A 14387-nucleotide genomic window follows, 5' to 3' on the forward strand; every position below is an offset into this window, starting at 1 on the left:
GTGTGTATACACACAGTTTATGTAACTGCATATTTTCTCAAGACATTTTAGACCTATATGGTGACAGTTTCCTTAATGCACAAGACTCCGAGGAACACAAAGGTGTGAGAGAGTTGCTTCCCATATCAGGTCAGGGGTTCATGGGGGGTTTGCTCTCTCTCCACCAAGAAAAACACTTAAAACAGCAGCTTAAACAAGCAGCTTAATTTGTCATCTTTTTCAGTTTCAGAAATTAGTCTGCAGCATATTGGTTTCTCTGTGTTCTTATATTTGGGATTCTGTAGCAGAGCTGGCTAAAAAATTGCTCAATTTTTTTCACAGACAAAATGTTATGCAAGTAATCACTTTCTGTTACCTTGTTTCATGCTAGCTTTTTTTGTTTACTCTTTTTTCAGTTATTTAGTTTGATCCCTTGTGCCCATTTACATATTAACCAACTCAGCTTATTTAATCCAACTGAGTATTATTTTGTCAGTGACTATGTTAGTCAGCCATTAAATCTATACAATGTCTATTACCTGCTTAGTCAAATGTGTCCTACATTTACCTGTAAAACTCCAGCAGATGAATAACTGTTTATGGTGATCTGATATTGTATGAAGAGGAAAAGAATGGCTATTAACAATAACACACAGAGCTGATGCAACCAGAAGCATAGCTTGGGGGGCCCCAGGCGCAAAGTGTTGGGAGGGCATGATCGTCCATCCATCATCCTGCTTGTTTTTTTTTGTTTGTTTTTTTTTTTTGCTCTTCAGTTAAAGAGCTACCTGGGTCGTGGGTATGGATGTAACTACATTAAAGCAATTGGGTTATTACAGACAAGTGATTTTTTTTTTTTGCCCTGGGGTGGGGCACTGCCTTGTGGTATCGGCACAGGGGAGCTGACTGAGCCAACTGCAACTTTGGATGCCACTGACATAAACAAGCAGTACATAATTGTATTTACCAAATGGAAATATTATATTCATGTATGGCTACTTCAAAAAAGCTGTTAATTATTTCTGACAGCATGTCAATTATCTAAGGTATTTGATATTTTTTAAAATGGCTGTCCATTCTGTGCTGTAATTTGAAAATATAAATGAGAAGTATGTCTTACATCCTTACTAAAACAAATTTTTTTCTTGTCTTACAAACAGCTGAGTAAACAGTATGGCGGAATTTATAGTCTTCAGTTTGGGTGGAAAAACATTGTGGTGTTAAATGGCTTTAAAGCCATTAAAGAAGCTCTTGTGAAGAAATCAGAAGACTTTGCTGACCGGCCTATATTTCCGGCTTTTGAGCGTATTGGGTTTTATGGCACACATGAGGGTATGTACTGAAAAATGATTTGCAGTACACCACTAAATGGCTGAATATTGTATAGTGATGTAACTTGTGCATTTTAAAAACAATGCAATGTACTGTTTTATTTGTTTAGTTAGATGGAATGGGCCACATCGATGCATTTCAGTCACAACCTTGTTAATTTAATGATAATAACTAACAAACTAACAAACTAAATAAATAAATAAACAGAGGAGAACATTAATGTTTAGTTTCATGATAATTACAGATCCCACAGCAGACTTCCACATTTTGCTTCTATGGATTTACATTAAGGTGCTGTACAGCAGAGCAGCAGTTAGTGTTGTTGCCACACAGTCCTTAGTTGTGTTCCCAGATGAGACACTTCCTGTATAGAATTTGTATGTCCTCATTGTATCCATGTAGGTTTTTGATGGAGACTTTGTTATTTCTCCCCTACACTTAAAAATATGTGAGTAGGTGAAATGGAGTTGTTTAAAGTTTGTGTGTGTGTGTGTGTGTGTGTGTGTGTGTGTGTGTGTGTGTGTGTGTGTGTGTGTGTGCTCTGTAATAGTGTAGTGTTCTACCCAAGACTGTTTCCTGCCTTACATACACACACACATACACAAAATACTTTTTGTGATAGGCTTTGGCACTCCATGTCCTTGAAATAATTAAATTGGGTATAGTAGATCAACGGACAGCTGGAATGACCCACATCACTTTTAGACATTTGCTTTTCATGATTATCTAGTAACACCTAAGCTTCGGGATTTAATTCACTGACAGTATACTTTGATTTGTTTTTGAGACATGGGCAGTGTTAGATGGAAATACTGGAAGCACTTGAAAGAATATTGAAAAGAAAGGAAGAATGTAGATCTATTTATTTTATTTTTCTGGCAAGTGTTCGAAGTAACTTGTGATTCCTGCATACCTACGAGAAGCAGAACTAGTGCAGGAAAGTTCAGCAAGTGTTTGTATTTTGTTTTTTTTTAGTATTTTCCTTTGTATTTCCCTGTTTTAATTTAAGAGATTATGCAGAACCCTCTGAACTTCGGGATGCAATGCATTTATTCAGTAGTTAGGCCAAAACATGCATGCTGCAGAAATTACTTGAGAAAATAGATCAGTTTAGTTAAGGATTTACTAACTTGGGAAACCTGACACTGAAAGGATGTTCATTTTCAACAAGATTTGGTTGGTTCGTATATTAGTTTCTGAAGTTGGAGAATGTTTTCCCCATATAGTACCTTCTACTAACCATCTCCACCTCTAAATGCCCTGCTACCCACTAATCCAATCCCTGCTTTTACCATCATCTGAACTACAATATTTTCTACAACCAAACCTTTCTCCTTAGGCACAACTCTAATTAACCAAACATTGCATTACTTTCCACTTCTGATATCAGAAAGTACCAGTTTGTAAACTTATCAAAACGTTTTAACATTGTACAAATACTCTGCATTTTTATTATCCAGTTACCTCCTTTCTAAACTTTGCAAAATATTTGAATATTTTGTTTCTTGTATCTTATTAACATGTCTATGTTACTGGAGCTTTTCTCCCCAATCCTCCACTGAAAATGGTCAAGCAGTTCTAGTCGGACTTTCCCAATAAACAAAAACACCTAAATACATAATAAAATACAGGTATCTGGACACAGTGATATTAAACTTCTGAAGAAGATGCTCAGAGTGATGATTAGGTTGAAATATACTTTCTAAAACTTAGTAAGAAGGACAGATGCACAAAGCAGTTTGAGTCTTCACTTCATAACATTTATGATCCATTACAGAGCCTATCTGATTCCAGTGTTGATAATATGATTTCCTATTGTGGGGCATTTTAGAATTAGGGACTTGCATGCATTAAGTTGCCTTATGTGCCAGTCTTATTTCTAGGAGCAGATAAACTGTCTAAAGTCACATCAGACACATTAATTCCAGCTAGTGAGGAATTAGCAATATCCCAGCACTGATACATTTGTAAAAGAGTTGAATGTAGCATTAAAGCCCAGCACCACTTCAAAAGACATTCATGCCTGTTATGTATGAAAATGCAAGAAGAACTTTTTAAACATATAACCTTTAAGATCTCATTCCCTATTCCCTCATTTCTACCTTGTTTAATATGTACATATCTTCTCTCTGGCATTTTTTCCAATGGTATAATTAATATATGACTTGGAGCTTACTACAACAAAAGGCCTGATAACTATCTAGCTCACTTATTAAGTTGTTTGCCTCACTAGGGCATTTAGTGAAAACAGAGTACTGGAAAGCAGTGTGACAAAAGGAGATACTGCCAGCACAGCTAGCTGGAATTTTGTAAATAATCATATGTCATTTGCGAATATCAACATGATTCATATGCTTCTGTTACAAATGTATTAGAACTGTATGCCATATAAGATGGTTTGTAAAGACATGTGTGCTGAAGAGATATTTTGTAGAGTACTTAGCACAGAGATGTGACCGCACTGTACCCTACTGGAAGAGAACAGAAATGTACATAAACTATTGTAACTGTGTAAATGTATATATCTTAACAGTGGAAACCAGAACATAGAAGGGAAACTTGCAAAACTTCAGAAAAATAGTTGAAATTAAATTATTTTATAACTGCATCATAAGAAATGGTTTCAATGCAGCAAGGAGACAGGATGTCTAAAACTAGGTAGCCTTCTACATTGTCTTGCAAGTGTTTTATTGTTTAATGTCTTCCAGCAGCTGCAAAAATTTGAGGGCTATGTATTTTTCACAAGTAGATGCTAATGGCTGGCAGTTTCTAGCGATGGGGATTTGGCTTGGGATGTAAAGACAGATGACAAGAAGTGATGTCTTCCTAAAAGCTAACCCAGAATGAAGAAGACAAGAAAACCAATGAGCACCAAAAGTCCCAGACCTCATACCAAATTCCCAAATTACATACACACTAGTCTGGGCCACCACAGCTGAGAAGCAAATAAAACTTTTAATAAAAACAGACAAACATAATAACATGGTAGTTAAGATTAGTGCTTTCAGGCTAATGCCCTTCATCAGATCTAACTCTTAAAAATTGCTGTTCAAGTTAAAAAGCAAAGTCAACCAATCAATAGGTTCCTCCTATCAGCTGTACCCAATAAAAACCTAAGAATGAGGCCTATATCCCTTTAAGATGGGTTTCAAAGGAATGACATCACTCAGTCCTGGAAAAATATCTGCAAGTAATTCAGTAATCCATCGTATTTCTTCATTTTCAGTACTATCACATACTGTATATCATCACCTCTTATTCCAGTAGAAACAATCTCTAAAGCCATAAAAGTAAAGCCATGTGTAGGAAAATCAGCAATGTGTTTATACAATGCATTTCTAATCTCACATTGTCGTATACAGCCAATATGTTTCAAAATTGTTTCTTTTAACATACAGTTGGTCTTGCCAACATAAAAACATTGGCAAAGCTTACAGACAGCAAGATTGACCACATTTTTGACTTGCAATTGGCATAAATCCGTAATTCAAAAATTATCTTTGTTACTGGATGCACAAAGCTTTTTTTCTTGATTGATATAGACACATGCTTTGCAAATTCCACAGGCATAGGTTCCAACTTTTGATGAAGTAAATGGTAAAGTCATAGAGGGTTGAACATCCCTACAGAGTAATCTTTTTAAATTTGCATTATTCCTAAAGGAAAACAGGGGATGCAAACTGACCAGCCCTTTCAAGTCCTCATTCATTGTCAAGATCTTCCAATTATCTCTAATGACTTGACAAATACGTCCAACTCCATTATTATATTTCAGTGTGACTTTGGGATAGGTGGATCTCGCATCCGTTTTATTCTCTTCTCGTTCCCTTGTTCTTCTGAACTATTGCTTCCCGGGTCCTTCTCTGATATCTTCCATACAGGCACTCATCGAGGCTAAGTCCTCCCCTTTATAGCGCCAATTCTTATGCCAATTTGGTATTGGCCAATTGGGAAGATGAAGTTATCTTCGCTGATCATAGATGGAAATCCCTCATCCTTTTCTACCAGAGTTTTGTGGATAATATTTTCCTTTTGTGGTTAGGCACACCTGTACAACTTCAGGAATTTGTCCATTATTTAGAAGGGAATACAGAATTTTTACGGCTTACCTCTAGTATTTCGGACATAGAGATTGATTTTTTTGGACATCCAGATCTATAAGGATGCTTCCTCAAAAGTGTGTACATGACATTATGAAAAGGAATGCTGGAAGACTACCAAGTTAAAAAAGGACAATATGCATCCTTGACATATCTTTCTCAACTTAATTAAAGTCAGTTGCTGAGGACATCCAGACTATGTACTGAAGAACATGTTTTTCAGCAATGAGTAGAACAGCTCTACAAACAATTTCATGATAGAGGCTATAAAGGAGAGGACTTAGCCTCGATGAGTGCCTATATGGAAGACATCAGAGAAGGACCTGGGAAGCCATGGTTCAGAAGAACAAGGGAATGAGAAGAAAATAAAAGGGATGTGAGATCCACCTATCCCAGAGTCATGCTGAAATATAATAATGGAGTTGGACGTATTTGTCAAGTCATTAGAGACAATTGGAAGATCATGACAACAAATGAGGAGTTGAAAGAGCTGGTCAGTTCGCATCCCCTCTTTTCCTTTAGGAATAATGCAAATTTAAAAAGATTACTCTGTAGGGATGTTCAACCCTCTATGACTTTACCATTTACTTCATTAAAAGGTGGAACCTATGCCTGTGGAATTTGCAAAGCATGTGTCTATATCAATCAAGAAAAAAGCTTTGTGCATCCAGTAACAAAGAGAATTTTTGAATTATGGATTTATGTCAATTGCAGGTCAAAAAATGTGATCTGTCTTGTTTTCTGTAAGCTTTGCCAATGTTTTCATGTTGGCAAGACCAACTGTATGTTAAAAGAAATGATTTTGCAACATATTGACTGTATAAGACGATGTGAGATTAGAAATGCATTGTATAAACACATCGCTAATTTTCCTACCACAGCTTTACTTTTATGGCTTTACAGATTGTTTCTACTAGAATAAGAGGTGGTGATATATGTGATCATGCTGAAAATGAAGAAGTATGATGGATTACTGAATTACGTGCAGATATTTTCAGGGACTGAATGATGTCATTCCATTGAAACCCATCCTAAAGGGACATAGGCCTCAGTCTTAGGTTTTGATTGGGTACAGCTGATAGGAGGAACCTACTGATTGGTTGACTTTGCTTTTTAACTTGAACAACGATTTTTAAAAGTTAGATCTGATAATGGGCAATAGCCTGAAAGCGCTAATCTTAACTACCATTTTATTATGTTTGTCTGCTTTTATTAAAAGTTTTATTTGCTTCTCAGCTGTGGTGGCCTGGGCTAGTGTGTATGTAATTTAAAAGCTAACCTAACAGTAATATTTGAGATATTAATTTGAGGAGTCGCTGAGAGAGAGAGCATTCTGTATGTCTTTGACCTGACAACATCAGCTGGAAAACCCATTCACCACACTTGTGTTGCTCTGTAAGTAAGCTAACTAGGGTACAGTAATTTCTTGTAGATCAAGACAGGAATATAGTGAAGTATAGCTTAGATGTTTTCTTTATTTATTTGAGACTGTCCTGCAATGTTGTTTTAAATATTTCGTGTGATTTTGAACTCTGATGTAACTGTGATTATTTACTGAGATCTTTCTTGTTCTTTTATTATTTATTATTAAATATATTTATTGTGGCTGATACTTGTATGACATATTTAGGTTCTGAGAGTACTTGAATATTTATTTGGTGACACTGTGGGCCACTCAGTAGTCTTGCTCTTGGTCAAACTACCATTTGGATTAACAGTAACATTACTCGGTAGTATTGGACACCCTTTGTTAAGTGCCTTATAGTAGCTGATAAGGAGTGGCTGGTGGCAGTCAAAACTACCTTATAGTCTGGGCAGAAGGAGGCACAGCTAGTAAATCTGGGCCAGCCTTTCCCAGGTGTGTGTGTGTGTGTGTGTGTGTGTGTGTGTGTGTGTGTGTGTGTGTGTGTATGCATGTGTATGTGTGTCTGTCTGTTGTTGTGTGTGTAAATCAAATCTCAGAGTGTGTGTGTCAGCTACATGAGCATGGACACGAAGCACTGGTTGGACAGAGAGGGGGCTGGAGGTATTGGCTTGGACACTCAGCTGAGATCTGAACTCTATAGCTATGCATTTGGGGAGTCTTATTGCGGATCTGGAGAAAGAGGGAGAAACCAGCCCCAGACTGACTGTGGTCTCTGTGTGCTCTTAAGGGAAATTGCACTTTACTGTGTGTGTACTTGACATCCTCCCAGTGTTTATGTCCCCCACTGTTGCCAGTGGTGAGGATTGAGGCTCCTTGTTTACTGGGCCAGTGGTGGGGTGTCACATATTTATTGGTGGCAGTGGATATCTCACTACATATTAATTGGTTAGCAGTGGTGGGATATCCTCATATTAGGGTTCAGTGGTGTGGATATTGAACTCCTGTAGCCTGTAAACAGTGGTCACTGAAGAAGGTGTTTGTGCTCTCAATCAGCCGCACAGTGAACATGTAGAGTTTCATATCACAATAAGTTTATATTTTTTGTTAGCTTAGTTAGTTAGGGAGAGTAGGCAAGGATGTCATCAGAGGAGTATGGCAAGCTGACAAGGAGCCAGTTGGCTGAGACATGCCAGGCCAAAGGACTGGTGCATACCAACCTGAGTAAAGCAGAAATGATTGCAGCCTTAGGCACAGCTGCATCACAGACCAGCAACCAGGAAGACAACCAGGCTGGCCTTGGAGATGTACAACTCTCAGAAAATGGACAGTTCAACCTTTCCACAGAGGGCATAAAAATCCATCTGGAGTTAAAGACACTTGAACTGGAGGCCAGACAGTTAAAACTAGAAATAACAGAGAGACTGCTGCATTTGGAGTCTGAAGAAAAGGAGAAACATATGGCACTAGAATCAGTGGAGAGACTGAGATGTCTGGAAGCTGAAGAGAATGAGATGCTGATTCTTCGCCAGGGTCATGGAGGTAATAGGAATAACTGAACCCCAGAAGCTACAAAAGTCAGTAAATTTCTTCCACAAATTACAGAGGGTGATAATTTTGATAGTTTCATTCATATGTTTGAAAGGGTATGTAAACAGTATGACATTGATGAAGGGCTTTGGGTATGGTTCCTGACCCTCTTACTTCATGGTAAAGCTGTAACCGGTATTTCTAAATTGGCTGATACTGATTGTTTAAATTATAATACTGTTAAAAAATGTTTGTTAGAGTGTTTTAAGTTAACACCTGAAGCTTACAGAGAAAACTTTTGTGAGCATAGATGCAAGGCATATGAAAGTGTGTATAGATGTCCATGGAGGCAAGGTGGGAGAGCTAGTAAGTGGGAATGACAGAATGCCAACAGTAAGTTGTCTGAAGACAACAAGGGTGCCAAACTACCACAAGAGATTATATCCTATCTTAGTAAATGGGAAACAGGCCACTGCTAAGAGAAACACAGCCTCTGACCTAACCATTGTGAAGCCTGCAATGGTTAAAGAGATGCACTACTTGCTTGGGCAGTCTACTCCAGTCAGAGCTTTAGGAGGGACCCCATTCCAAATAACTTTGTCTAGGGTTCATCTTGACTGGGAGGATAGAAAAGGAAGCCAGTAAGTAGGTGTGTTTGAGGATATCCCTGCAGATGCCCTGATAGGGGAATGATTTTGATAATGTGTGCCTTGTGTGCATGCAGTGACATGCAGTCAGGCTTGGAGACAAGCATGTGTGTCTAGTAGCCTGGGGGAGACCCAGACAGACCACAGACGTGAAGCTGGGACTGGTGTGGTGGTTACTTCAGAGAGGAAGCTACCCTGTAGCAGTGAGACTGAAAGTGAGCCACAGCTGCTTGTGGGCACTGATGTTCCCTTGGCCAGAGTGACTGCAAGGGCAGAGGTGAGTAGTAGTACCCAGGCTGACAGTAAGGTACTGCTGTAAGAGGATACCAGACTTCCTGTGGAAGGGGATCTAGGAAGGGTTACCAAGAGAGAGTTGAGATAGGCTCAGCTCTCAGACCCTACATTACAAGGCCTGAAGGAGGTAGCCAATGAGGCACCTGATTCTCAAGGGAAGGGGGAATCTGTATACTGGGGCAAAGGGTTACTCTATAGAGAGTGGACCCCTGAGGGATGACTAGAGGGTGAGAGAATACAATAGTTGGTAGTGCCCAGAGCCTGCCATCTGGCACTCTTAGCTATAGGCCATGATATCCCCTTTGTTTTGTAGGTCATATGGGCATAAAGTGTATAAAGAGATGTATCATGCAGACCTTTTATTGGCCTGGGATTTCCAGAGATGTAACAGAGTACTGCAGGACATGTAAGCAGTTCCAAAAAGTAGGTAAGACTGAGGACAAGGTCAAAGCTCCTTTGATGCCTTTGCTTGTGATTGAGGAGCCATTTCAGAGGGTAGCTATGGATATTGTGGGATCTCTGAGTACCCCAAGTTCCACAGGGAAGAGGTATATCCTACTGGTAGTAGATTATGCTACCAGATACCCTGAAGTAGTGGTCTTATCGTCCATCAAGGCAAAAAAGGTGGCAAATGCTTTGTTAGAGATTTTCAGCAGGGTAGGTTTCCCAAAATAAATACTGACTGACAGAGGTGCTAATTTCATGTCAGACCTGCTGGCTTGACTGTGGAAGCACTGTGGATGAAGCATCTAAAGACCACCCCCTACCATACCCAGATTAATGGTCTGGTGGAGAGGTTAAACTCTACACTAAAGACCATGCTATGGACATTTGCAGACCAGTTTAAGAGGAAGTGGGACAAATATTTTCCCCATCTGTTGTTTGCTTACAGAGAGGTGTCCCAGGAATCCACAGGTTTTTCATCCTTTCATCTGCTGTATGGGCATAGGGTGAGGGGGCCACTAGATTTGATTCGTGATGAATGGGAGGGTGAGTGTGAATCCCACAAGGAATCTGTTGTGGCATATGTCCTAAACCTCAGGACAAGGTTCAAGGAACTCATGGGCTTAGCCCAGGAGAACCTGGCGAAGCCCAACAGCAGAAAAAAGGTCTAGTATGACAGGAATGCTCAAGCTAAAGAGTATGCTCTAGGGCAGCATGTAATGGTTCTCATTCCTGTCAGACAAAACAGGGACACTTCAAATTGGTAAGGAAGGTCAGTGATGTTAAATACATGGTAGAACTGCTAGGCAGGAGGCAGGGGCACAAATGTACCATGTGAGCATGATGAAACCTTAGCATGATAGGGAGGCCCTGGTGCTAAGTATTTGCAGTAAGAGTCTGGAGGATTCTGAGGTGGATCTATGGCTACAGTGATCCAGCCAGCCAAATCCCAAATTACTATGGTGGAGCTTAGGGTTGCAGTCATATAATAGGACAGTGCAGCACTGTACTGGGGTCAGCAATGCCAAGGCAGCTGGAATCTCAAGACAGGGAAAGGGGTAAGGTATTCCCAGATAAGCTCAACCCTCTTAAGCAGCATTTCTCGAGGGTCACTTGAAAATCTAGCTTTAGTCTTGGGGGGGGTGTGACAAAAGGAGGTACTGTCAGCACAGCTAGCTGGAATTTTGTAAATATCAACATGATTCATATGCTTGTGTTTCTAATGTATTAGAACTGTATATCATATAAGGTGGTTTGTACAGTCATGTGTTGAAGAGATATTTTATAGAGTACTCAGCTTAGAGATGCATCCACAGTGTACCGTACTGGAAGAGAACAGAAATGTACATAAACTATTGAAACTGTGTAAATGTATATTTCTTAACAGTGGAAACTGGAACATAGAAGGTTAACTTGCAAAATGTCAGGAAAAATAGTTGAAATGAAATTATTTTACCACTGCGCCATAAGAGATGGTTTCACTGCAGCAAGGAGACAGGATATCTAAAACTAGGGAGCCTTCTGCATTGTCTTGTAAGTGTTTTATTGTTTTATGTCTTCCAGCAGCTACAAAGATTTGACGGCTATGTATTTTTCACAAGTAGATGCTAAAGGCTGGCAGTTTCTAGCAATGGGGGTTTAGCTTGGGAAGTAAAGTCTGATGACAAAAAGTGTGGTGTCCTGCAAGTTAACCCAGCAGTAATATTTGAGATATTAATCTGAGGGGTCTCTAAGTGAGAGAGAGCATTTACCACACTTGCCTTGCTCTGTATGTAATTTAACTAGGGTACAGTAATTTATTTTAGTTATAGACAGGAATATAGTGAAGTATAGCTTAGATATTTTCTTTATTTATTTGAGACTGTCCTAAAATGTTGTTTTAAATATTTCCTGTGATTTTGAACTCTGACGCAACTGTGATTATTTACTGAGTACTTTTTTGTTCTTTTATTATTTATTATTAAATATATTTAAAGCATTCATTGTGACTGATATCTGTGAGATATATTTAAGTTTTGAGAGTACTTGCATATTTATTTGGTGACACTGTGGGCCATTCCTAATAGTCTTGTTCTTGGTCAAACTAGCATTTGGATTAATAGTAACATTACACAATAAGACTGGACACCCTTTGTTAAGGGCCTTAGAGTAGCTGATAAGGAGTGGCTGGTGGCAATCAAAATTGCCTTATAGTCTGGGCAGAAGGGAGCATAGCTAGTAAACCTGTGCCAGCCTTTCCCAGGTGTGTGTGTGTGTGTGTGTGTGTGTGTGTGTGTGTGTGTGTGTGTGTGTGTGTGTGTGTGTGTGTGTGTGTGTGTGTGCGCGTGCATGTGTGTGTGTGTGTGTGTATATATACGTCAAATCTCAAAGACTGTGTGTGTCAGCTACTTGGGCAGGGACACGAAGCACTGGTTGGACAGAAAGGGTGCTGAATGTCTTGGCTTGATCACTCAGCAATGATCTCAACTCTGTAGCTGTACCAGTGGGGAGTTTTAATGGGGATCTGGAGAAAGTGGGAGAAACCAGCCCCAGACTGACTGTGGTCTCTATATGCTCTTAAGGGAAATTGCACTTTACTGTGTGTGTACTTGTCATTCTCCCAGTGTTTATGTACCCCACTGTTGCCAGTGGTGAGGATTGAGACTTTTGATTACTGGGCCAGTGGTGGGGCGTTACAAGCTTCCCAGACTGAGGTATAAGAGATTCCCCACAAAATCTCAGGCTGCACTAACCAAGCAGTAATATTTGAGATATTAATCTGAGGGGTCTCTAAGTGAGAGAGAGCATTTACCACACTTGCCTTGCTCTGTAAGTAATTTAACTAGGGTACAGTAATTTATTTTAGTTATAGACAGGAATATAGTGACGTATAGCTTAGATATTTTCTTTATTTATTTGAGACTGTCCTAAAATGTTGTTTTAAATATTTCCTGTGATTTTGAACTCTGACGTAACTGTGATTATTTACTGAGTACTTTTTTGTTCTTTTATTATTTATTATTAAATATATTTAAAGCATTCATTGTGGCTGATATCTGTGAGATATATTTAAGTTTTGAGAGTACTTGCATATTTATTTGGTGACACTGTGGGCCATTCCTAATAGTCTTGTTCTTGGTCAAACTAGCATTTGGATTAATAGTAACATTACACAATAAGACTGGACACCCTTTGTTAAGGGCCTTAGAGTAGCTGATAAGGAGTGGCTGGTGGCAATCAAAACTGCCTTATAGTCTGGGCAGAAGGGAGCATAGCTAGTAAACCTGTGCCAGCCTTTCCCAGGTGTGTGTGTGTGTGTGTGTGTGTGTGTGTGTGTGTGTGTGTGTGTGTGTGTGTGTGTGTGTGTGTGTGTGTGTGTGTGTGTGCATGTGTGTGTGTGTGTATATATATATATACGTCAAATCTCAAAGACTGTGTGTGTCAGCTACTTGGGCAGGGACACGAAGCACTGGTTGGTCAGAGAGGGTGCTGAATGTCTTGGCTTAATCACTCAGCAATGATCTCAACTCTGTAGCTGTACCAGTGGGGAGTCTTAATGGGGATCTGGGGAAAGTGGGAGAAACCAGCCGCAGACTGACTGTGGTCTCTATATGCTCTTAAGGGAAATTGCACTTTACTGTGTGTGTACTTGTCATTCTCCCAGTGTTTATGTACCCCACTGTTGCCAGTGGTGAGGATTGAGACTTTTGATTACTGGGCCAGTGGTGGGGCATCACAAGCAGAACTTCCCAGACAGAGGTATAAGAGATTCCCCACAAAATCTCAGGCTGCACTGGAAACACACAAGATGCAGTTGCCTGAAAGCCTTCAGCTTTATTCACTTTTAATGACTTGCAATGCATTTTCTTTGAATGATTCAGTAATGTAGGCAGAAGAGCATGATTGATGGTGTTGAACATTGTTTTTTGATACTTAAATTTACATCTGGGTTACTAAAGACTGGTTGTGACTGAACATTGTTAGAATCAAGATCCTGACAGTGCAGGCAACATTACAAGAGATCACGCATTGTTTTCTTTTTATACATAAGTTTTGAAATGTGTTACTTGGGAATGGAATTGTAATGTTATATTCAGTCAAGGAGGTGACATTCAGGTACTGTCTGTGATGAAAATGTTATTGTTCCACCTTAAGAATATCTCCAGGATCAGGCTTCTTCTCTGTTAAAGAAAGCTAGCTGTAGTTATCAATGTGGTTTTCTTTTGGGGACTATTTTACTGCACTGTCTTTTTCCATAGCCCTGTACAGCTACACATGATGCAGAATGCAGTGGCCAGTTTACTTGCTAATAAGGGCCCCTGCATCATCCCATATTAGTTTTGTTAAGCAGTCTCTGTAGCGGCTTCTTGCCTAGTGTAGTTTCACCTTTACAGTTTCAGCGGTAAGTTACTGCACTCATCACTTTCTTCATCCAGCTTGTTTAATATACCTGGAAAGGCGCTATTGCCCAAGTATGGTTCATAGGTTCATAGGTTCATAGGTTTATACTAGGCTATCTGCCCTAAGGCATTTATAAGCCTAGCCCAAATTTTTGTGGCTTACGCCACCCCTTATATGAAAAAATACTGTGCCCATTAGTTTGTTGTGCCTCTGTCCAGCAGTGACACAGATATGATTCCCGGGGTAAACCTACGATCTCCCATCCACAGGTCTAGATTTCTCTTGAACAGAGTCAGCGAGGTGCTCTGCCTCACATCG

At 39.6% G+C, this 14387-nt stretch overlaps 1 protein-coding gene across 1 annotated transcript in view; it reads left to right on the forward strand.

Moving 5' to 3' along the window:
* LOC122799249 (cytochrome P450 2D15-like) overlaps nucleotides 1-14387 on the forward strand; it is a 405628-nt gene that overhangs the window by 11832 nt on the left and 379409 nt on the right. Inside the window, exon 3 of the mRNA XM_044068194.1 lies at nucleotides 1140-1311. Within this exon, the coding sequence (XP_043924129.1) occupies nucleotides 1140-1311 (172 nt within the window). The remainder of the gene's footprint in view (nucleotides 1-1139; nucleotides 1312-14387) is intronic.

The sequence above is a fragment of the Protopterus annectens genome, chromosome 1.part0, assembly GCF_019279795.1.
Source record: "Protopterus annectens isolate FY-2018-M chromosome 1.part0, PAN1.0, whole genome shotgun sequence".
Lineage (NCBI taxonomy): Eukaryota > Metazoa > Chordata > Ceratodontiformes > Protopteridae > Protopterus > Protopterus annectens.